Genomic DNA, 24,975 nt, shown 5'->3' with positions numbered 1-24,975 from the left:
GAGTGCTCCCAGCCCAGAGGCCCTCCCTCCCTCCGCAGCCTGGCTTGGGAAGCTGGCCTCATGCTGGGGCTACTATGCCAGCATGCCCACTCGGCTACAATGGGTGTGACACGGGCCCCATGGAGGCCAGCCTGGAGAACGTGGACCCCAACTCTGCATCCGGCTGCTGCAGATGGCCTCTGTGGTCAACTACCACCTGCTCCTTCCATTGGACCCATTGATCCCTCTCAGCACCAGCCATTTAGGCGAGGGTGGCGATCGCCGGGGACCCCGCCCCGGGAGGCTGCTGGCCGTGCCCGGCCACGCCCCCCCAGGTCGCGATGGGTCCCGGGACCCCAGGGAGGCTGCTGGCAGTGCCCGGCCACGCCCCCCGGGTCGCGATGCAGCCCTGGACCCCGGGGAGGCGCTGGCCGTGCCCGGCCACGCCCCCCGGGTCGCGATGGGTCCCGGGACCCCCGGAGGCTGCTGGCCGTGCCGGGCCACGCCCCCCGGGTCGCGATGCAGCCCTGGACCCCCGGGAGGCTGCTGGCCGTTCCCGGCCACGCCCCCCCGGGTCGCGATGGGTCCCGGGACCCGCGGGAGGCTGCTGGCCGTGCCCCACCTCGCCCCCCATCTCGATCCAGCCGGGGAGCCCGGGAGGCTTCTGGCTTTTCCCGACCACGCCCCTCTAGGGTTGCCATCGCTCCCCAGGACCCAGGGAACTAAGAGGATTTGGCGGCCGCCATCTTGGTTTTCTCAACGGCCAGATAGGCACCCGGAGTCCCGCCCCCTGCCTCTCGCAGGCCCAATCATGGGCATAGCGGAGGTGCGGTCAATTTGCATATATATATATATATTTCAAACTGAATTCACCTTCTTTCTGAGCCACTCCCAAAAGAGATGACCTTCCAAAAAAAACCTGTGCTCACTAAATCTAGGCATTGTCTCCAAATATACCACTCACTTCTATTTTTTTAAATTGATTTGAGAGAGAGAGACATTGATTTGTTATTCCACTTACTTATGCATTCATTGATTGCTTGTATGGGCCCTAACCGGAGATCCAACTCACAATTTGGCATACTGGGATGACACTCTAACCCACTGAGCTAACCAGCCAGGATCTCATTTCTACTTCTTTACTAGTTCTTCTCTACTTGCCCAAGTCTTAACCTTCATTCCTTCAAGCCCTAGCTCAAGTGTTACTTCTTGTACAAAGCAGCTCAATCCTCACTGCTCATCTCTTTGGCCCAGATCATCCATTTTCTATTTCTGTCATGCTTAAATGCACTGTAAACAAATTAGGAAGAGTTGTTTATAATCCCACAACTAGGCCCAGTAAATTTGGGTAATCAAGTTGAAAACTCCTTTATGTTTTAAGTTTCTCCATGAGAATAAGAAGATGCATGTATGACAGTACTTTAAGAATTCTTGACCAGTCAAGAAAGATAAATGCTCTATATCAGCAGTCGCCAGCCTTTCAGACCTCACGGACCAGTGGTCTGCGGACCACAGGTTGGCAACCGCTGCTCTCTACTCCAAATGATGCACAGGACACTATAGAAAGCATCCCTCAGAGGGTTTTAAGAAGGAACAACTCAGCACTGAGAGTTTGTGGCCTTGCTAAATCTCTTGAACATTTCTTAAACACCCGCACCTCACGTTGTTTCTCCTGCCTAAAATGCCCCTCTCACTCACTCTTATTTTCTTGTGGGTTGAACATCTTCAACCTTAATGTTAGCTCCTCAGAAGCCTTCCAACTCTCTAGACTCCCCATGAATTCATTTCTTCCTCCTCTGTTCCCTGGGGACCACTTTGCTCTCACTAATTACAGCACTTATCAAATCATAGTACAGTTGGTTAGTTTTACATCTGAGTTCCTGAAAGTCTCTCAAATGAATGAGGGCAGGGTCTGCATCATATTCATCTTTGCGCCGTTAGTTTGAGTACAGTGCGAACAGTATGTGTTGCTGAGTGCTCAACAAAAACCCAAAGAGGGAGGTGCTATTTATTAGTTGCAATTTATGGAAGAAAGAAACAGACTTAATGAGGTTAGAAGACGTATTAACTCCTAATAAACAACTGTCCCCTTAGCACCTTTGACATAAATATTTGTTTAAAGATTGAGTAAATATATCTGTTTGAGGTGACATAGTGAATGAATAGCAGAGCAGAGACTCAAACCCAGATCTGACGCCAAATCCCATGTTCTCACTATCCCTAGAAATCCTTCACAGCAACAGGAAGAGACAAAGCCCCTCCAAGCAACTAGCAGAAGCACTCTGTTCTTATCCCTTGCTTTCTCTTTAAGAGGCGAAATAATTCCTGCTCAGACATTCCATTTCAAACATTGTAACCACTTTTCCAATCACTCTTGAGTCACTTGAGTTTTTCCTCCATATCTATTAGAATGTGAAAGCTCAACTGGATATAGCACTTACTGATGCTAACTAACTAGAGCAGAAGTTGAAGGCACTTGATAAGAAGTCATTGACCCAGCCTTAGCCCAGTGGTCAGCAAACTCATTAGTCAGGAGAGCCAAATATCAACAGTACGATTGAAATTTCTTTTGAGAGCCAAATTTTTTAAACTTAAACTTCTTCTAACGCCACTTCTTCAAAATAGACTAGCTCAGGCCATGGTATTTTGTGGAAGAGCCACACTCAAGGGGCCAAAGAGCCGCATGTGGCTCGGGAGCCGCAGTTTGCCGACCACGGCCCTAGCCGGTTTTGCTCAGTAGTAAGAGCCGTCGGACCAAAGGGTCTTGGGTTCAATTCGAATCCAAGGACACTGTATCTGGGTTGCAGGCTCCATCCCTGGCCCAGTCGGGTACATGCGAGAGGCAACCTATCAGTGTTTCTCTCTCTCTCTCTCCCCACCTCCACTGTCTCTTAAAAAAAAAAAAATTCAATGGGAAAAAATATCCTTGGGTGAAGATAAAAAAAAAAAAAAAGAAGAAGAAGAAGAAAAAAAAGTGGCCACCGACTTAGGCTTTATATACTATATGTATACATATTTTTTCAAGGCTGTCCCATCCAAATTATAAAAGATAACAGCATTTTGCTCTGAAACTCCCAAAGCCAAAATTCTGAAAATATAAAGTCTGGACATTTTCACCCTCATATAACTTGGATAATTTTTTTTAAAGTTCTCTTTAAAACAATAAGGTGTACTTCTTTTCCTAACCAAAAAAAGAAAGAAAAAAAAAAAAAAAGAAAGAAAACAAAAAGTGAATGCTAGGAGGGAAAAACGCTACATGGGAAAAGCATAAAAGCATACAATTTCACACCTATCTAAAATTAATGGTTGTCAAATATTCTTCAAAGGGCCATACAGGTTCTTTGCAGCCAGGCAGTGTCATTGTTGACACTAAATCTAAAATTTAGACCAGGACCCTAGAAAAGTTCAATATCCAAGGAAGTTGCTATGCTCAGATTTATATTCAAAGTTTGTACATTCAGGTTTATTATATGTATTTGCCTTTGCCTAAACACACTTGGATGTTTGCTACTAACAAGGTCTTAGCTTTTTGGTAGGGCACTGTTTGGTGGCCAGTTTACTTGGTAATGTTTCTTAAAGACACCACCGTGGTCTTACAAATTGCAGGGCAGCAAAAAAGGGGGAGTGACTCAGTGCAAAACCAGACCGGCGGTAGCACGACAGAATCCTCAGCCTGTGTTGGTGGGCTCAGTCACTTATCTCCCAATATGGGTGAATGAACTGCCTCTAGAGCTGATTAACGAATGGGTATGAAGAACATTTCACAGTTCTTTAATAATCCAGCATTTATAGCAGAGAGTCTTTCTTCCCGGGTACTCAGGTTTAACATTCCTGCACAGCATTAGCTAATTACAATGTTGACAACTACAAGTATCACAAACTTTTGATGGAGGGGTTCAGCATATCTTTGATTAATATAGACTGGTTCCAACTCTACATCTAACCTAGCCTCTTTCCGCTGCACAATGACTGAGAAACTCAATTATTCATGGTTTGGGTGTCTACATTTAAAAAAAAGTATATTTCTACAATGTTCATCATATTCATTAGGTTTATAAGACAAATACAAGTGGCATATTGAAACACTTAGTTGAATTAGACATCACTATCCTAAATATGTTAGACCTTAGTCCACTTACCTTTTGTGCATTTTCCCCATCTCCAATGGCAAAATCTAGTCTGGGCTGCCTGGGGTTGATCAGGTCCTTTAGTGTCAAACAATTTACTTCCATCTGCAATGCACAATTACATTAGAAACGATTTTACAATGAGATGCTTTCTCCTCCAACAAAAAATATCTATCTGTTATTTGCTCGACGCGGACATGAACTTCCCCTTCCTAAACACATCCTGGGAATTTCCAGGAGCGTAGCCACCCCCAACTCTCTAAAACGCACAGGAACGAATACAAACACGCATTAATTCCTGAAAACTTGGGAAGAAAAAGTCGACAAAAGTAGTAATTTTTTTTTATGAAAAGCAACAGAACAAAGTAAAGTTACAAGTCAGGAAGGTGTAGGGCAAATCTGTCAGAAAGTACAGGGTCTCCTAAGGTCAGTTAATTTTGGCGCAAAGAACTGGGAGGAATTCGGCTTTAAAGAGGTTTGAACGGGGGATGGGGGGAGAGGAAACCTGATCGCTAGACCAAATCCATTCTGCGCTTGGCGCAGCCCCTTCCCAGGCTCCCAAACAGACCCCAAGGATAAACTCTTCCAACGTAGCCCCCCAAAAAGTGAGGAAAGGCAAGTGCCCAGTCCTGCCCGGCTGGCGGAGGAGCTAGACAGGACACCCCACGCGGGCCTGGTCCCGCGGCATACATTCCTCTATTCCCCGCCAGCCGAGGAGGGGAGGGGTGGCAGGCTGGCAGCCGAGGCGGGAGGGGTCCCTCTCCCCCCAATTCCCGCCAGCCCTACTTACTACTCCCGCTTTGCGAAGGAGGTTTCCAGCCTCTCCCGGGACCTCTACGGCCTCACACCCGCGTGGGATCGGCGGGGCGCTGCGATCAGCAGCCGGGTGGCAACATCGGGCGGGGAAAGCGACACGCGCAGACCCCCGCTCCGAATGCCCTTCGCTGGCGGGGACTCCGCGGCGTCCGGACAGCGCCAGCGTCCCGACTGGCGGACCGCGACTGCAGCCCGGGGCCCGGGGCCCCGCTAAAACACCTCCTCTGGCGCCTTGAGACCGAATTTGAGAATCCGCCAATCAGCGGCGGCCGGCGGAGCGGCCCCGGCCAATCGCGCCGCCGCACGGCCGGGCTCGCCGCCCCTCGGAGCCTTGGCGCTCCGGGCCGCGCGCTTCGCCCGCACCCGCCCAATGGTTGCGGCCCCGGCCCCCTCCCCCTTCCGGGTACCTGGAAACCTGGCTTTCGGGAGCCGATTCCTGCTGCGGACGCGGGCCCGGCGGCCGCGGGAAGCCCAGGTGGGGGCGGGCGGGGCGGCGGGAGGCGGGGCTCTTTTGTTGGGTTCGCGAGACCCGCTCGAGTCCTCCGGGCCGGCGGCGCGGGGAGAGCGCGGGCACCGCCAGCGGCGGGGGCAGCAGATGGAGGTGGGAGAAACGATACACGCGCCCCGGATGCTGCGGCCGCCACCCCCGCCCCCAGCAACCTGCGCCGGAGCCACGCTGCCCAGGCGTGTTGGGGCAAACTTGCTAACCCCGAAAGCTGGTGCGACCTGTGAGCCATGGTTACGGCGCCCCTGCGAGCAGATGGCACGCCGGTTAGCCTTGGAAACCAGACTGCAAGCCCAGCCAGCTGTTTTCCCTGGTTTTTCTTTCTTTTTTTTTTCTTTTTTCTTTTCTTGCAAGTCCCGAAAAGTTCCTTGGTGGTGTTCCCATTTCAGAACGTCACCAATAATTAGTGGGAAAAAAGGCTTTGTTAAATAATTCCTTGCACTAAGGACCAGCGTTCTGGGAAACAGTCGAGCCAACGTCCTCAACGTTGTATTAAATATCTCACTTCCTTCAACTTTAGTTCCTTATTTAAAATATGAGTATCGATACAGACAGTCTTGTGTGTGTGTGCACATGGGCATCTTAATAGACGTTACTGTTTAAACTTACAGAAAAGTTGAGAAGATAGGATAGCGTTTCACCAATTGAATGACATTTCATATTTGTGTAGTACTTTAGTTAAAAACAACCAACCAAAATGGATATGTTATTCTTGACTAAAGTCATTACCTTATTAAGATTTAATTGTTACCTAACGTCCTCCCCCGCTTCCCCTCCCCGCCAGATACACCGCATTGCATTTAGCCTTCACGGCGCAGGCTCCTCGTGGCTGTGACAATTGGTCACACGGTACTTTCCTCATTTCTGATGACCTTGAGGATCTTGAAGAGTGCCGGTAAGTCCTTCGGTAGGGTATCCTGCCACTGGAATTGGAGACAGCCTTCAGTAAAGCATGTCTGCAGACATTTCCTTACAAACCATATACGTTATAGCAGGGGCCTCTTTCTCCTTTTTACCTTTTCTGTACCAAGTGCCCCAGTTTCCATCCTTCACCTCCCTAATGTATATGTTTCTAAATGAACTGTCTGTAGAATTCAGAACGCTCAGCCTGGTTCACTTTGTACTCTGTTTAGATTGCTAAAAATCACAGCTGAGTTGTGTGTTAAAAAGACAAATAAGTATGGAAACCTTAGACATAAAGAAAACATTGGTACCAAAAATTTGACATTTTTATATTAGAGGTGATATTTTGAACTGAAATCTGTCTTGTAGGTAGAAGCATAAGGAGAGAAGTGTAAAGAATAAAAATGCAATTTATTAAATTTTGCACTTATCCTATCTAATAATAGAGTAACATGTAAATTACCATCACTCCGCTACGCCCAAGATTGGGCAGCGGGAGGCTGGGGGGCGGGACTCGGTGTGGCCTATCTGGCCATTGAGAGGCACAGATCCACTGCCACTGAGGGGGGCTACCCTGCTGTTGAGAGGCGCAGGGGGCGGAACTCTGCCTCTCAACGGCCAGATCCGGGGCCGCTGAGGGGGCCTGCCATGGACACCCAGCTGCGCCTCTCAACCGCAGGGTAGCCAGGTGTCCGCGGCAGCCCCCCTCAGCGGCCGTTGAGAGGCCTCTCAACAGCAGGGTAGCCCCCCTCAGTGGCCGCGGACCATCAAAAGTGGGGGAGCTAGGTGCCTGTCTGCTCCGGCACCGGGCCTTTCAGAAGCCTCCGCCAAGCCGGAGGCTTCTGAAAGGCCTGGTGCACCAGCGGACAGGCACCCAGCTCCCCCACGAAAAGCGAAAGCGTGTAGGGGACCCTACACATGCATGATTCAATCATGCACTGGGCCTCGAGTATGGAAATAAAATTTAGACGAGGAAATGTGTTGTTGTTTTCCAAACTGTATTAATTTACTGTGGCTGCTATAACAAATCACCAAAAACTGGTTGGTTTAGATTCAGAACAACAGAGATTTATTCTCTCACAGTTCCTGGAGTCCAGAAGTCCAAAATCAAGCCCCACACTTCTGGGGTGTTAGAGGAAAATCTGTTCTTTACCTCTTTCAGCTTCTGGTACCTGTAAACAATTCTTTATTTTTTTATTTTTATTTTTAATTTTATTGGTTGACTTGAAAGAGAGAGAGGGAAACATCAATTTTGTTGTTCTACTTATTGATGTATTCATTGGTTGATTCTTGTATGTGCCCTGACCAGGGACCAAACCCTCAACCTTGGTGTATGGGGACAAGGATTCTCTAACCAACTGAGCTACCTGGCCAAGATCTGTAAGTAAGCAATTCTTTCTTTCTTTCCTTCTTTCTTTCTTTCTTTCTTTCTTTCTTTCTTTCTTTCTTTCTTTCTTTCTTTCTTTCTTTCTTTCTTTCTTTCTTTCTTCCTTCTTCCTTTCCCTTTCCCTTTCCCTTTCCCTTTCCCTTTCCCTTTCCCTTTCCCTTTCCCTTTCCCTTTCCTTTCCTTTCTTTTTTGTAATCCTCACCCAAGGATATTTTTCCCATTGATTTTCAGAGAGAGTGAAAAGGAGGAGGGGAGGGAGTGAGAGAGAGGGAAACATTGGAGTGAGAGATACACGCGTCACATTGATTGATTGCCTCCTGCATGTGCCCCGACTAGGCTAGGGAATGGAACCTGCAACCCAGGTATGTGCATGAATCAAACTCATTGAACCAGGAACCCTTTGCTCCACAGCTGATGCTCTAACCACTGAGCACACCAGCCAGGGCTGTAAGGAATTCTTGACTTATGGCTGCCTCACTCAGATACCTGAGCTTTCTACAGCAGTCGTCACATTGCCTCATCTCCTTCTGTCTGTTAAATCTCTCCTGTGTCTTTTATACAGACACTTATTACTGAATTTAGGTTCTACCTATATAATCCAGCATAATTTTATCTCATATTCCTTAATTACATTTGCAAAGATATGCAAATAAGGTGACATTCACAGGTTCCAGGGATTAGGATGGGGATATACCTTTTTTTGGATCACCATGTAGCCTTCTAGACACATATTAAAATTATTAAAAATGTATTCATTTTTCTGATATTTCAAAATAATAGTGGTTGTTTCTTTGAGGTCAGTTTTTTTTTTTTAAGTGTTTATTTTATTTATTTATTTATTTTTTTCATTAGTTCTGAAGAACTCCTGCCATTTGATAAGGCCATCCTTTTTTTTTTTTTTTTTTTTTTTTTTAAATTTCTTTATTGATTAAGGTGTCACATATTTGTCCTCATCCCCCCATTCCCATCCCACCCCTCTCCCCACGCATGCCCCAATCCCCTGTTGAACTTAACCGTTGGATAGGCTTATATGCATGCATACAGGTCCTTTGGTTGAACTCTCCCCCTCCCCCCACCCTCTCCCTCCCCTCCCCTATCCTCCCTCTGAGGCCCGATAGTCCGATCGATGCCTCCTTGATTCTGGTTCTGTTCTTGTTCCTCAGTCTATGTTGTTCATCATTTCCTCTAGATGAATGAGATCAAATGTCACTAGATATATACTAATAAGAACTGAATGTGAGACGAGCAATAATATTTATGCTGACAGGCAAATGAATCAATCTGTAGCGAGCTTCCCCCTGGACCAACAGTTCTTTTGAGACCCAATTTCGATGTCCAGTAGTTCCTTATGTGTACATGTCAGCACTGACCCCTCAGCTCTGGATGGTGGACAAATGGTGGTAATGGAGGTCCGACTCCCTCTGGTTTGGTCTCGGCCGAACCCAGGGGCACGGCGTCACCTGGACTAAGGGGCACGTGGCCTCACCCATACCCAAGAGGCGCGTGGTCTCACCCGGGCCTGGGACCCAGCCTCACCCGGATGGATCCAGGGGCGCACGGCCTCACCCGGACCCAGGATCTGGCTTCACCCGTACCCAGGGACGCTTGGCCTCTCCCAGACCCAGGGGCACGTGGCCTCACCCGGGCTTAGTTGCACAAGGCCTCACCTGGATCCAGGGACACATGGTCTCACCCAGACCCAGGAACGTTTGGCCACTCCCAGACCCAGGGCCACTTGGGCTCACCCGGGCCTAGGTGCACGAGGCCTCATCCGGATCCAGGGACGCATGGTCTCACCCGGACCCAGGGACGCTTGGCCTCTCCCAGACTCAGGGCCACTTGGGCTCACCCGGGCCTAGGTGCACGAGGCCTCACCCGGATCCTGGGACACATGGTCTCACCCGGACCCAGGGATGCTTGGCCTCCCCCAGACCCAGGGCCACTTGGGCTCACCCGGGCCTAGGTGCACGAGGCCTCACCCGGATCCAGGGACATATGGTCTCACCCGGAACCAGGGACGCTTGGCCTCTCCCAGACCCAGGGCCACTTGGGCTCACCCGGGCCTAGGTGCACGAGGCCTCACCCGGATCCAGGGACACATGGTCTCACCCGGACCCAGGGACGCTTGGCCTCTCCCCGACCCAGGGCCACTTGGGCTCACCCGGGCCTAGGTGCACGAGGCCTCACCCGGATCCAGGGACACATGGTCTCACCCGGACCCAGGGACGCTTGGCCTCTCCCCGACCCAGGGCCACTTGGGCTCACCCGGGCCTGGTGCATGAGGCCTCACCCGGATCCAGGGACACATGGTCTCACCCGGACCCAGGGATGCTTGGCCTCTCCCAGACCCAGGGCCACTTGGGCTCACCCGGGCCTAGGTGCACGAGGCCTCACCCGGATCCTGGGACACATGGTCTCACCCGGACCCAGGGATGCTTGGCCTCTCCCAGACCCAGGGCCACTTGGGCTCACCCGGGCCTAGGTGCACGAGGCCTCACCCGGATCCAGGGACACATGGTCTCACCCGGACCCAGGGACGCTTGGCCTCTCCCAGACCCAGGGCCACTTGGGCTCACCCGGGCCTATGTGCACGAGGCCTCACCCGGATCCAGGGACACATGGTCTCACCCGGACCCAGGGACGCTTGGCCTCTCCCAGACCCAGGGCCACTTGGGCTCACCCGGGCCTAGGTGCACGAGGCCTCACCCGGATCCAGGGACACATGGTCTCACCCGGACCCAGGGACGCTTGGCCTCTCCCCGACCCAGGGCCACTTGGGCTCACCCGGGCCTAGGTGCACGAGGCCTCACCCGGATCCAGGGACACATGGTCTCACCCGGACCCAGGGACGCTTGGCCTCTCCCAGACCCAGGGCCACTTGGGCTCACCCGGGCCTAGGTGCACGAGGCCTCACCCGGATCCAGGGACACATGGTCTCACTCGAACCCAGGGACGCTTGGCCTCTCCCCGACCCAGGGCCACTTGGGCTCACCCGGGCCTAGGTGCACGAGGCCTCACCCGGATCCAGGGACACATGGTCTCACCCGGACCCAGGGACGCTTGGCCTCTCCCAGACCCAGGGCCACTTGGGCTCACCCGGGCCTAGGTGCACGAGGCCTCACCCGGATCCTGGGACACATGGTCTCACCCGGACCCAGGGACGCTTGGCCTCTCCCAGACCCAGGGCCACTTGGGCTCACCCGGGCCTAGGTGCACGAGGCCTCACCCGGATCCTGGGACACATGGTCTCACCCGGACCCAGGGACGCTTGGCCTCTCCCCGACCCAGGGCCACTTGGGCTCACCCGGGCCTAGGTGCACGAGGCCTCACCCGGATCCAGGGACACATAGTCTCACCCGGACCCAGGGACGCTTGGCCTCTCCCAGACCCAGGGCCACTTGGGCTCACCCGGGCCTAGGTGCACGAGGCCTCACCCGGATCCAGGGACACATGGTCTCACCCGGACCCAGGGACGCTTGGCCTCTCCCAGACCCAGGGCCACTTGGGCTCACCCGGGTCTAGGTGCACGAGGCCTCACCCGGATCCAGGGACACATGGTCTCACCCGGACCCAGGGACGCTTGGCCTCTCCCCGACCCAGGGCCACTTGGGCTCACCCGGGCCTAGGTGCACGAGGCCTCACCCGGATCCAGGGACACATGGTCTCACCCGGACCCAGGGACGCGTGGCCTCTCCCCGACCCAGGGCCACTTGGGCTCACCCGGGCCTAGGTGCACGAGGCCTCACCCGGATCCAGGGACACATGGTCTCACCCGGACCCAGGGACGCTTGGCCTCTCCCCGACCCAGGGCCACTTGGGCTCACCCGGGCCTAGGTGCACGAGGCCTCACCCGGATCCAGGGACACATGGTCTCACCCGGACCCAGGGACGCTTGGCCTCTCCCCGACCCAGGGCCACTTGGGCTCACCCGGGCCTAGGTGCACGAGGCCTCACCCGGATCCAGGGACACATGGTCTCACCCGGACCCAGGGACGCTTGGCCTCTCCCAGACCCAGGGCCACTTGGGCTCACCCGGGCCTAGGTGCACGAGGCCTCACCCGGATCCAGGGACACATGGTCTCACCCGAACCCAGGGACGCTTGGCCTCTCCCCGACCCAGGGCCACTTGGGCTCACCCGGGCCTAGGTGCACGAGGCCTCACCCGGATCCAGGGACACATGGTCTCACCCGGACCCAGGGACGCTTGGCCTCTCCCAGACCCAGGGCCACTTGGGCTCACCCGGGCCTAGGTGCACGAGGCCTCACCCGGATCCTGGGACACATGGTCTCACCCGGACCCAGGGACGCTTGGCCTCTCCCAGACCCAGGGCCACTTGGGCTCACCCGGGCCTAGGTGCACGAGGCCTCACCCGGATCCAGGGACACATGGTCTCACCCGGACCCAGGGACGCTTGGCCTCTCCCCGACCCAGGGCCACTTGGGCTCACCCGGGCCTAGGTGCACGAGGCCTCACCCGGATCCAGGGACACATGGTCTCACCCGGACCCAGGGACGCTTGGCCTCTCCCCGACCCAGGGCCACTTGGGCTCACCCGGGCCTAGGTGCACGAGGCCTCACCCGGATCCAGGGACACATGGTCTCACCCGGACCCAGGGACGCTTGGCCTCTCCCAGACCCAGGGCCACTTGGGCTCACCCGGGCCTAGGTGCACGAGGCCTCACCCGGATCCAGGGACACATGGTCTCACCCGGACCCAGGGACGCTTGGCCTCTCCCAGACCCAGGGCCACTTGGGCTCACCCGGGCCTAGGTGCACGAGGCCTCACCCGGATCCAGGGACACATGGTCTCACCCGGACCCAGGGACGCTTGGCCTCTCCCCGACCCAGGGCCACTTGGGCTCACCCGGGCCTAGGTGCACAAGGCCTCATCCGGATCCAGGGTCGCATGGTCTCGCCCGGACCCAGGGACGCTTGGCCTCTCCCAGACCCAGGGGCACGTGGCCTCACCCGGGCCTAGGTGCCCGAGGCCTCACCCGGATCCAGGGACACATGGTCTCACCCGGACCCAGGGACGCTTGGCCTCTCCCAGACCCAGGGCCACTTGGGCTCACCCGGGCCTAGGTGCACGCGGCCTCCCCCGGATCCAGGGACACATGGTCTGCCTGGACCCAGGGGTGTGTGGGCTCTCCCTGACCCAGGGGCGCTTGGCCTCGCCCGGGCACGGGATCCAGCGTCATCCGGGTCCAGGGGCACTTGGCCTCACCCGGACCCGGAGTCCGGCCTCACCTGGACCCAGGGGCATGTGGCCTCACCTAGACCCAGGGACGTGAGGCCTCACTTATACCCAGAGGCGTGTGACCACACCCGAGCCCAGAGGCGCGCAACCCCGCCCGCACCCGGGTCTCAGTGGGGCCCCGTCTTCCCGATCCCAATTCCTGCCGGTCAATCCCCCTCAGCAATTCCCCTGGCCATCCTTCCGGAGCTCCAGTATGGCTGCTGCAGAACTCGTCGGGCGGCGGCTCGGCGAAGCTCCGGTGCACCCGGTGCATGGCGGTGGGCCAGTCTGGCGTCGCTGTGTCGGCCCTTGGGTCTGCATCGGTGGCCGGTCGCCGAGCATGCGCACCTGGCCGCTTCCGGGGCGTTGAGATTCTTGACGGACTCAGAGGTCAGCAAGCGCGGAGTCTCCCACCCCATGTCTCATAGGGGCTCGTCTGTCCGTGCTTGGCTGCCAGTGGAGCCGTCCCCTCAGCCGGAGACCGCCGGGGGAACTGCGCCGAGCACGTTCCAGGCCGCTGTTGTATCGCCTGAGCCATAGTTCTTTTGTGTCGCCTGAGCTGTAGTTCTTAAAGTGTGGTCTTTGGGTCACCGGCATCAGCATCATCCCACATCCCCCTCTTTTATTCTAGTTGTAGAGCATCTACTCAGCCAGCCCTATGGTGGTCTTGGATGGTGTCTGCTCTGCTCTCTTGTCGTAGTCTCAAAGTTGTTGTGGTAGGCAACAATCAGGCTTCCGCCCTATGCCTCCATGTTGGTCCTCCTTTGTATAGTTAAGTCTTGATTGGTGTTGGTGTCACTGGGGGGGCTCTCTTTGTCTATAAAGGAAGAGTTGCTGTGCAGGAGATACGTTTATGGGCCGGGTCTTGGTGCAGCAAAGCTTTGGCGCTCACTGAATATTCCCGTTGAATGTGTCCCTTATGCACGTGGTTGAAATCTGGTGTGGTCAAGCATTTTTCTTAAATAAGAAACTTAGATTTCTAGCTAGGAAACACTGACAATTCATTTCACCACATCTCCAAATGGTTTAAGCTATTAAGCAATACTGTAAAATCTTTGAAAATTCTTCAGCCTCCTTTATATCTAATGACCGTGTTGCAAATTCTAGCAGTTCTTCAGAGTTCTCCAGGGCATTATTACATTGACTAAGCTGACTCTGTAACTCTTGTGATTTACGAGCTTGTTCCTGCTTGATACTATTAATCATACTTTCTTTCACTTCATCCAATATAGAGTATAAACTATCAAATTCTTCATCTAGCTCTGAAAGTATGTTAGAAGAATTTTCCTGAACTCCTTTTAGTGTTTGATTTAGTGTATCAATAAAGTTCTGAATTTCATCATTTTTATTTGCCAGAGTTGATATGATCCTTTGTAAAGCTTCTTTCTGGGAGTCCATGGCCAGAGGCTAAGTCCGCTGGGCCCGAGGCCGCGTCCGAGAGCCGCGCGAGGAGGCGAAGGGAGGTCGGACGCGCCGGACCGCTAGCCGGGGCCGCTGTCCTGGGCCGCGCCACCGCCTCAGCCGAGGTCAGTTTTGTTACAGACCTTTTCCTATCATTTTCAGAGTATTTTTTTTTTTTCTATTTCAATTCAAACGTAGCCACTGTTCAAAACAAGAAAAATTCAATATGTAGCCTCAGGCCCTTGTAATGCCATTGATTGTTTAAAGTAAGATTGATCTTAGATTGGGAGGAAAATTGGAAAATGAATGTTTTATGGGCAAATTCAGAGACATTACTCCAGCACTCTTATTTATATTGATGCTTTCAAGTCCCAGAATTTGTAAATTATCCGTCAATGTCTCAGTTATTCAATTGACACGGGTGGTGGCTGGGAACTCGGGTGGGGCATCAGTTCCTGCATGTGTTTCTCCGTGTGGCCTGATCTTCCTTACAGCATCGTGGCTCAGGGCCCCAAGAGTGCCCAGCCCATGAGGGGAAATTACATTGCCTTTTGCCCTGTGGCCTCAGAACTAAGGCTACAAATCAGTTCTGCTGTATTTTTATGGCTGAAGCAGTCAAAGATCCACCCATATGTAGAAAGAACAAGGAGAGGACATACATCCTACCTCTCAGTGGGAGAAGTGTTGAAGAATTTGGGGCTAATTTTAAAACAGCCATACCAGGTTTCATGCTAATTTAAGTATATTTCAGTTCTACCTCGACAGTCTGCTTGGAAGGTCATTAACTTGGGCACAGTATGGTATTGTCTATATGGCAGCAAGTCCTCATGGCCCTGTATTGTGCTAGCGCCCTGGTTCTGAGTCCTGTCTAGACTTTAGAATCACCTGGGAAGATTTTTTTTTAAATACCAATATCTGCACCCTACATCCATAGATTTTGAGTTTACTTAATCTGGACTTGGATTTGGGTTTGAAGCATTCCTTCAACGCTTAGTGTCTTATTCATTAGCATCATGCTAGTTGTATGCCTATTCATCAATTCCTTTGGATGCTTCTGGCTCAGTGGTTTTAGAATGGGATTCTCAGGTCCCATCAATGGGAACGGGAAGAATTGGGCAGGCGTAGAGGTTTCAGAGGGCTGAGTCTTGCGGACGTGTGGCCAGGTCACTGGTTTTTGGAAGGACGTGAGGTTGTCAATGAGAAATATGAGCGGAGCATGTGATGGAGGTATATCAGAAGAATGAGCAACAAAGGCTGTGCTCAGGAGAGTATGTGTCAATGATGTCTGCATTCCTCTGTGCAAAAGCTTCCTCCACAGCTTCTCAAACTTGCAAATAGCCTTTTACCCTTTCGGGGTTCCAAATCCCAAGATTTATCTCACTTTATAGAAAGAATTACACTGTAGTGAAATATAATTCACGTCAGACAGTCTGAGTTGTCCAGTTAATGGATAAACTTTCCCTGATATTTTCTCCCACTACTGCAATCACAGACATCTTGATGTATCATCTGTTCACAAAAGTGCAACCACAGAAGGGAATTAGAAACTGAGTTTTCACCACGTGGGTGACAGAGGGACTTTGGCTTCACATCCTGGCAATTCTCAAGTCTCCTTGAGTGGATCAGTTTAGCAGTTCTTAACCTGAGGGCTGCCATTTAAAATGGACTTTGTTTTCAGCCAGTCATGAGTCTGGGAATATGACACATTTGCCTCTCTAACTGCTAATAAGTTCAGAGAAGGCAGAAATTAATTTTTTTCTTTTTAAGAACTTTAAAAAAATTTTGCTCCTATATTATTTTTTATATTGAATTTATTGGGGTGACATTGGCTAATAAATTATATAGGTTTCATGTGTACAATTCTATGATATATCATCTGTAAGTTATATTATGTATTCACCATCCAAAGTCTAGTCTCCTTCCATTACCATCTATCCCCCCTTTACCCTCTTCTGCCTGTCCCCACCCTCCATTCCTCTGGTAATCACCATACTGTTGTCTGTGTCTATGAGGGTTTTTTTTTTTTTTGTTGTTGTTGTATTTTTTAGAAAGCAGAAAATTTATTCTTGACTGATACCAAGTAATGTCAGATGGAGCATAAGCCCATGAATATTTCCTGCTCATGGCCTTAGCAACAACAACAACAGATTAATTCCAAAGGGCAGCCATGGCTCCCATTGCAAATCGCATCCAGATGTCCAGCAGTTCAAAGGAGGTGCTTAAGCTGTGATTCCATGTCCCACAGGGAACAGAGGGAATTCATTCTTTATCTTTACAGACACATTTTCATTCTTAGCACTATGGCGCAAGGTCATTTTCCTTAGGGAGCATGCCATTAGCGTGCTCACTAAAAGAAAGCATAGCGCATTTGGTGTGCAGTGTGTTCTTGTGTGTGCATACTGAAGGTAAGAATGCAGAAGGGGATTGTGTTGTAATAAACATTCCAGACCACAACAGATAGGACATAGGACAGATTTTGAGCTGGGTTGGCCATTTCTTGGAACAACAGGATTCATGGGGTACCCCTTTACATGGTGCCATTTTTATGCTGCAGGTTTGGGCCTGGTTTTTTGGAGGGACCACAGTGGATGTGACAATAAAAATGAGGATTGACCACTGTCCTGAAACAGATTCTGGAGAAAATGGGGTCAAGGAATTAATAAGGGAAGGAATTAACTTGAGGAGTAGGGAGACATAGTTCTAGACTAAGCTTGGCTATGAACTTGCTGGAACAAAAGGTTTGGCTCACCTAGCTTCAGCTTTCTTTTACGGCTGGTAGTAAGCTGATTGGAAGACCTCTGAAGAACCTGTCAATTCTGTCATTCTAAATGCTCATTGGATACTGAAGATACCCTCTTAAGACTGTTTGCTTCTGACTCCTAATCACTCAGTGTGGATATGTAAGAATATTGCTGACTTTTTCACTTGAAAATGAAATCACTTTTTAAATTCCATATTTGGTGAAACTAAACACATCTGTATTCATTATATTACATATGTACATGCATGTATGCACACATACATACATAAATAATGAGAATAATTAAAAAATATCAGGCCAAAGACTAACCTCTGTCACGTTCATTTCTCCAAGCTTTCTAAATGCCTAAATGTAACTTTTTATATCTACCTAATAGTATTATTTTAATAGCATTTATTCATGATAAGTAGAGGCCTGGTGCACAAAATTTGCATACTCGGAGGGGGGCGTCCCTCAGCCCGACCTGTGCCCTCTCACAGTCTGGGAGCCCTCAGGGAATATCCGACTGAAGGCTTAGGCCTGCTCCCCATGGGAAGCAGGCCTAAGCCAGCAGTGGGACATCCTTAGTGCTGCCACAGAGGCGGGAGAAGCTCCCGCCACCGTCGCTGCACTCGCCAGCCATGAGCCCAGCTTCTGGCTGAACGGCGCTCCCCCTGTGGGAGCATACTGACAACTAGGGGGCAGCTCCTGTGTTGAGCGTCTGCCACCCTGGTGGTCAGTGTGCGTCATAGCGACCGGTTGTTCCGCCATTCGGTTGATTTGCATATTAGCCTTTTATTACATAGGATACTTTGTATTATCATGAAATGAAAATATTTTCATTGTGCAGTGGGAAGAGGAGTTTGGGGTTAGGGCCTCAGGGACTAACAACTTAAGTTACCTTGCCTGTGCAGAGCCTCCCACCTTGGGAAAGCTGGAGAAATGGATTATTGAGCCCAGACAGAGATATATTAGCCCAGATATTGACTTAAACAATCAGGAAAATGTTCATGTACAAAGATTAAGGTATTGTCTACAAGAAGCCCCTGTTAAAATGTTCCTGGTTCCTGGAAAGAGTAATCATTTAACCAGTATCACCCATGTAATATTAAGACATCTTTCCTTAGACCATACCTGGGGGTGAAAATGGACTTAACTTTTAAGTATAAAGCATTGCTTCTCTGTAATACCTCGTGTAGCATCCTGGACTTTCCAGTCTTGTTCAAAGACATCTCTGCCTCTCCAGTATATTCCAGGCGACCCCAGCCACACAGACTGTCAAGTCCTTCCAATTTTCCCGGACAATCAAGGCCTGCATTGCCATATGCTGGTTTCTTTTTGTTCTTACCAGTGATGCATGACATCAGGTATCTCCATGTAGTATGGCTACGTCCTGTCAACAAAGCTGTTGGCACTCAGAAGGTCAGGGGTGCTCTGAGATGCCACTGTGCCCTCCCTCAAAAGTGCCAGCTACTGCTGCTGCCATCAAGTAAAGCCAGACTGGATCTTGGGTGCCTCTAGGACTGGTGTTTCTGCTGCTAATGGTTCTGCAAGGTGCTGCTGCCACAGAGTATGGGAGATGGCCTGGGCCCCCTCTTGTGCTCCTCCCACTCCCCAACAAAGTCATATCAGGCCAGTGCCTCTCTGTGCTGAAATAGGGAGCCAGAGAACATTCTCATTCTGTTGGTGGTTATTTTTCACTTCATGAAACCCTGGCTCAGAGGTAATATAACGCACATCTCCACTTCCACTGGTGGCAAGTAGTTATGTGGCTATGTCTACACACAAGAAGAGCTGGGAGATGTAGTCCTGGCTCAGAGGTCACTTCTTAGCAACAATTCTGCTCTAAGAAGGGGACCCATGAATGTTTGTGGACAGCTAGCTCTCTGTGACACCAGGTCTTTGCTCAAACATCACCTCCTTGGTGGAGTCTTCCCTGACCACTGCAACCACCCCGCATTCCCTTTCTTCTCTGTTTTGTTTTTCTCCGGAACACTCCGGCCATTTGGTGTTTTATTTATTTGTTCATTTGCTTTCTTTCTCACTGTATGTAAACTCCTTGAAGGACTTTTTTTTCACTGTAGTCCAATATGTATAACCTAACAGTTAATCATTTTAACCATTTTAACATGTACAGTTCATTGGCATTAAGTACACTCACACTTTTGTGCCACCAACACCACCATCCACCTCCTGAACTCTTTCATCTTCCCAAACGGAAAGTCTGTACCCTTAAACAATAGCTCCCCTTTCTTCCCTCCCCGTCTCAGTGCCTGGCAACCACCATTCTGCTTTCTGCCTGTATGATTTTGACTTCACTAATTACCTCATATAAGTGGAATCATATTATCTTGTCTTTTTGTGACTGGCTTATTTTACTTGGCATAAAGTCCTCAAGGTTCATCCATGGTGTACCATGGGTCAGAATTTATTTCCTTTTGAAGGCTGAATAACATTTTGCTTATATGTTCCTCTGTCTATGGACATTTCCATTGCTTCTACAGTTTAGTTATTGTGAACAGTGCTGCTATGAACACAGGTATACAAATCTCTCTTTGAGACCCTGATTTCAATTCTTGTGAGTGTGTACCCAAAAGTGGCATTGCTAGAGCATATGGTGATTATATTTTTAACTTTTTAAGCAATTAGTTCTCCGTAGCAGCTACACCATTTTACATTTCTAGCAACAATGCGCAGGGTTCCAATTTCTCCACATTCTTGCCAACGTTTGTTACCTGTTTTTTTTTGTTTGTTTGTTTGTTTTTTTTTTTGTGTGTGTGTGTGTGTGTGTGTGTGTGTGTTTTAAATAGTAGCCATTCTAGTGAGTGTGAGGTGGTATCTCATTGTGGTTTTGATTTCCATTTCCCTGATGATTAGTGATGTTGAGGAACTTTTCATGTGTTTATTGGCCATCTGTATGTCTTCTTTGGAGAAATGTCTATTCAAGGCTGAAGGCACTCAGTTTTGTCTGTATATTCAGTGTGGTGTCACCAGTGCTTGGAACTGTGCTGCCGTGTTCCCGCACACTCAGGATTGTATGCTGAACAAATCAATGATTGAGTCTTATTGGCCTGATAACCCACAAGTAAAGCATTGAGGAAGGAATTTAGGGTCCTTGAGATGACATGGATCAGAAACTCATTACTATAGTCGAGGTAAATAATTTATCATATTCTATCAGTATGTAGGTATGAGCAAACCAGAGTTAGACATAATAGACTATGTTTTCAGCTTGAGCTGAAATTTGCCACCCTGGTGTTTTGTTTTGTTTTGTTCTGAACAGTATGAAATAATTTTTTGGAGAACTTTCATTTCTCATTTATGTATTTTTATTAGTATCTAACTTTAAAAATTTGCATACTTTTACATTTAAAAAATCAAAATTTTACTTTTTTATTCTCCTGTTTTTTAAGTTATACATTCTTTAGTCTCTTAGTGGTTGTATTTAATTTATACCAGCATCCAGTAATAATAATTATCATAGTGATAATGAATACTTTTGGGGGTTAAAAAGAAGACAGAACCTAATTCTTTTTTGTTGTTGTTAATTCTCAACTGAAGTTATTTTTCCATTGATTTTTCAGAGAGAGTGGAGGGGAGGGAAGGAGAGAGAGACAGAGAGAGAGATTGGTTGCCTCCCAAATGCGCCCCTGCAACCCTTTGATGCACAGGCCGATGCTCTAACCATTAAGTAACACCGGCTGGGCCAGAACTTAATTCTTGACAATAAATGTAGTAGGTGAGCGAGGAGGGAGGATATCAGAGTTAAATTTCTAAGCTTTTTTATTGTCTGGAGCAGTTAAAGTATTAACTGTAGACTTAGTTGTTATGAATGCAAGGTATTATTTAAAAGATAATAAAGAGAAGACATAGAGTTTGTAATCTTCAGTCAGTAGAAGGAAAAAATCAGAGAACAAACCATAATTCTACTCTTAGTTATTCACCCACAATAATTGAAAGCGGGGACTTGGACAGGTATTTGTACACCCTTGTCCACTGCAGCATTATTTAAAATAGCTGGGTAGTGGAAACAACCCTTATATCCATTAACAGATGAATGGATAAACAAAATACGGTGTATATGTACAATGGAATGTTATTCAGCTATAAAAAAAAATGAAGTTCTGATACATGCTACAACACAGGTGAACCTTGAGGATATTATGCTAGGTGAAAAGTCAGACACAAAAGGATTGTCTGATTTCACTTATGTGAAATATCAAGATTAGACAAATTCATACAGACAGATAGTAGACTGAAGTTTTTACCAGGGGCTGGAGGGAGGGAGGACTGAGGGAGTTATTGCTTAATGGTTATAGAGTTTCTGTTTGAGGTGATGAAAAGTTTTGGAAATAGTGGTGATGGTTGCACAATATTGAGCCACTCGTTCATACACTTAAAAATGGTCAAAATGGCAGATAGTATGTTATACATAATTTACCTTAAAAATATAAAAAAGCAAACCGACAATTTGCCTGAAGAAAGAATAAAGAACAACAACAACAAAAAAGGAACAACAAAGAGAAAAAGTACAAGCAAGAAGATAGAAACAAGTCTAGGTAACAATATTTATAAATCAACTGAACTCAACAGCTAAAAGAGATTATTAGATATAAAAATGCAAAATCCACCCTGGCAGGGTGGCTCAGTTGGTTGGAGCGTCCTCCTGTACACCAAAAAGTTGTGGGTTGATTCCCAGTCAGAGCACATTCCTAGGTTGTGGGTTTGATCCTCAGTCGGGCGTGTATGGGAGGCAATACTGGGTCTCTCTCTCTCTCTCTCTCTCTCTCTCTCTCTCTCTCTCTCTCTCTCTCTCCCCCCTCTCAAAAAATTAATAAACATATAAATGTATCCTCGGGTGAGGATTTTAAAAAATGAAAAATTCATTTGCATGTTTATAAGAAAAACATCTGAAACATAAGGACTAAGAAAGCTTAAAAATAAAGGAATGTAAAAAGATATCCCAGGAAAATGCTAGCCAAAAGAAAGTTGAGGTTTCAATATTAATATTAAAGTAGATTTTAAAAGACAAAAATATAATTGAAGATAAAGAGAGATACAATGTACTGATAAAAGGTTTATTTCAGCAGGAAGTTTTAATAATTCAAAAATTTCAGAACTCAATAAAAAAGATAAAATATACTATGAAATTTATAAACCCTCAAAATATATAGAGCAACATTAATATAATCATGAGAAGGGAACAAGTGCAATATTCAAATGGAAGACTTCAACGGGTCTCAATTATTGATAGTTGTGTAGATTAAAAGTTTAATGAATATAGCTCGGCCTAAGTGGCTCAGTGATTGAGTGTTGACCTATGAACCAGGAGATCACCATTCGATTTCAGGTCAGGGCACATGCCTGGGTTGCAGGTTTGACCCCCAGTGTGGGGTGTGCAGGAGGCAGCTGATCAATGATTCTCTCTCATCGTTGATGATTCTATCTCCCTTCATCTCTGAAATCAATTAAAAATATATTTTAAAAAATGTTTAATGAATATATGGAAGACTTGAATCACACATTCAGCAACTGAAAGTTAATAATATATATATATAGAATCACGTTTACAGAACCAATGATTAAAAATACATATTCTTCTCACAAACATAAAGAACATTAAGACACACAAACAAATCTGATTATGTACTAGACCATAAAACAAGCCTCAACAAATTTCAAAGAGTGGGTGTCATACAACTCATATTTTCTGTCAATAATGCAATCTAGTGTAAAATCAATAACAAAAATATTTTTTAAATGCAGAACCCCACACATTTGAACATTTAAAAAGACCTATTTCTAAGTAACTCTAAGTAAAAAAGGAATAATAATGAAAATAGACTTAGAACTCAATGGTAATGAATATACTAAATATAAAAATTTTGGGGTTGGGCAAGAAAGGTATTTAGAGGGAAACATAATAATAAATGCTTTTCAAAGAAAATGTAGGTTGAAAATCAAGAAGTTAGATATACATTTAGAAAAAAAGGAATAAACTCAAAGAAAGTAAAATAAGAACAAAAATGAATGTAAAAGAAAACAGATTCAAAGGAGAGGATAAACAAAGTGTATATCCTAGAGAGATTCTTACACGTGCATCAGATAAAATAGACATAAATTTTGATAATACATAAAAAAATTTGAGATAAACAAAGTGGACATAAGTGAGTCACAAATAAAATTTATAGAAAAGAAATAAGATCTGAATAACATTATATCTTTTAAATAACTTGAATTTATAAGAAAAAAGCCTTCCTACAAAGAAAATTCTACTCTCAGAATTACTAGTGAATTTAAGCAAAAATTTAAGAAATAGTACTTGTCATACATAAGAGCTTCTAGAAAATACTAATATAAGAGAAAAGAATACTTTCCAAGCCATCTTATGAGGCCAGAATTTCCCTGGTAACAAATATATTAAAATATAATAATATTAAAACCCAATATCTTTCAGGAACACAGACAGAAAAATTATTAACCAAATATTATCAAATCAAATCCAGCAATATTATGACCATATTAGACTAATTCCAGACATGCAAGAATGGCTTAGCATTCAACAATCAATGCAATTCATCATATTAAAGGAATAATAAAGGGGAAAAACATATTATAGGTATAGTAAAAGTACTTTAAAAAATTCAAGACTCAATAATGATTAAAAATAAAAAAACCTTGAGAAACTAGATATAGAAGAAAACTTCTTCAACCCGATAAAGGGAGTCTCAAGAACCTTCAAATAACATCATATTTAATAATGAAGAACTGGCTGTCTTCCCTCTAAGACTGGGAACAGGTAAGGATATATGCTTTCCCTACTCTTCTCAACATTTTCTGGAGATCTTAGCTGTTGCGGCAGGCAAGATAAAAAATAACTGGAATATAGATTGCAAAGAAAAAAGTAAAACTTTCTAGTATTTGCAAAAGATGTAATAGTATATGTAAAAATTCCTAATCTGCAAAAAAGCTACTAGGACTAATAAGTGAATTTATCCAGATAGCATGATACCAGTTCAATATGCAAAACTCTATTGTATTTTTAATACTAGCAATGAACATTTGGAAAATCAAATGAAAAGAAACAAATATTATTTAAAATACCTAACACTAAATTTAACAAAATATATTTAATATCTTCACTTAGAACATTACCATATATTGCTTAAGAAAATTAAAGAAGATCTAAACAAATGAGATTATATATTATGTTCATGAACTGCAGGAATCAGAACTATTAAAGTTTCAAAATTCTCCACATTATTCTATTGATTTAACATCTCAATAAAAAATCCTTTAGCCTTCTTTTTGGCAGATATTGGCACAATTATTATAAAGTTTATATGGAAATGCAGAAGATCTATCCAACACAATTTTTAAAAATAAGAATCAAGTTAGAACAATTACACTATATACTTTCAGAATGCCATGAGCTACAGGCCTTAAGATAATGAATATTAGCATAAAATAAATCCTATATAATAAAAGGCTAATATGCAAACGACCTAACGGAACAACCAGTCGCTATGATGCGCACTGACCACCAGGGGGCAGATGTTCAATGCAGGAGCTGCCCCCTGGTGGTCAGTGCACTCCCACAGGGGGAGCACCACTCAGCCAGAAGCCCTGAGCTGGGCTCACAGGTGGTGAGCATAGTGGTGGTGGTGGGAGCCTCTCCCGCCTCCTGCAGCGCTAAGGATGTCCGACTGACGGCTTAGGTGGGCCTAAGCCGTCAGTCGGACATCCCCCGAGGGCTCCCGGACTGCGAGAGGGTGCAGGCCAGGCTGAGGGACCCCCCCTCACCTCCAAGTGCACAAATTTTGTGCACCGGGCCTCTAGTATCCCTTGTGTGGGTTATGTTGGCTCTCCTGTTGTAATTGG

General features: G+C 47.3%; 1 protein-coding gene across 1 annotated transcript in view; it reads right to left on the bottom strand.

Moving 5' to 3' along the window:
* The window catches only part of E2F7 (E2F transcription factor 7), a 38,262-nt gene extending 34,051 nt beyond the window's left edge, over nucleotides 1-4,211 (bottom strand). The window contains exon 1 of the mRNA XM_008143854.3: nucleotides 4,119-4,211. Within this exon, the coding sequence (XP_008142076.2) occupies nucleotides 4,119-4,211 (93 nt within the window). The remainder of the gene's footprint in view (nucleotides 1-4,118) is intronic.
* Between the last annotated feature and the right edge of the window lie 20,764 nt (nucleotides 4,212-24,975).

This window comes from Eptesicus fuscus, chromosome 7, assembly GCF_027574615.1.
Source record: "Eptesicus fuscus isolate TK198812 chromosome 7, DD_ASM_mEF_20220401, whole genome shotgun sequence".
Taxonomy (NCBI): Eukaryota; Metazoa; Chordata; class Mammalia; order Chiroptera; family Vespertilionidae; genus Eptesicus; species Eptesicus fuscus.
This window is presented reverse-complemented; position numbering and strand designations above follow the sequence as displayed.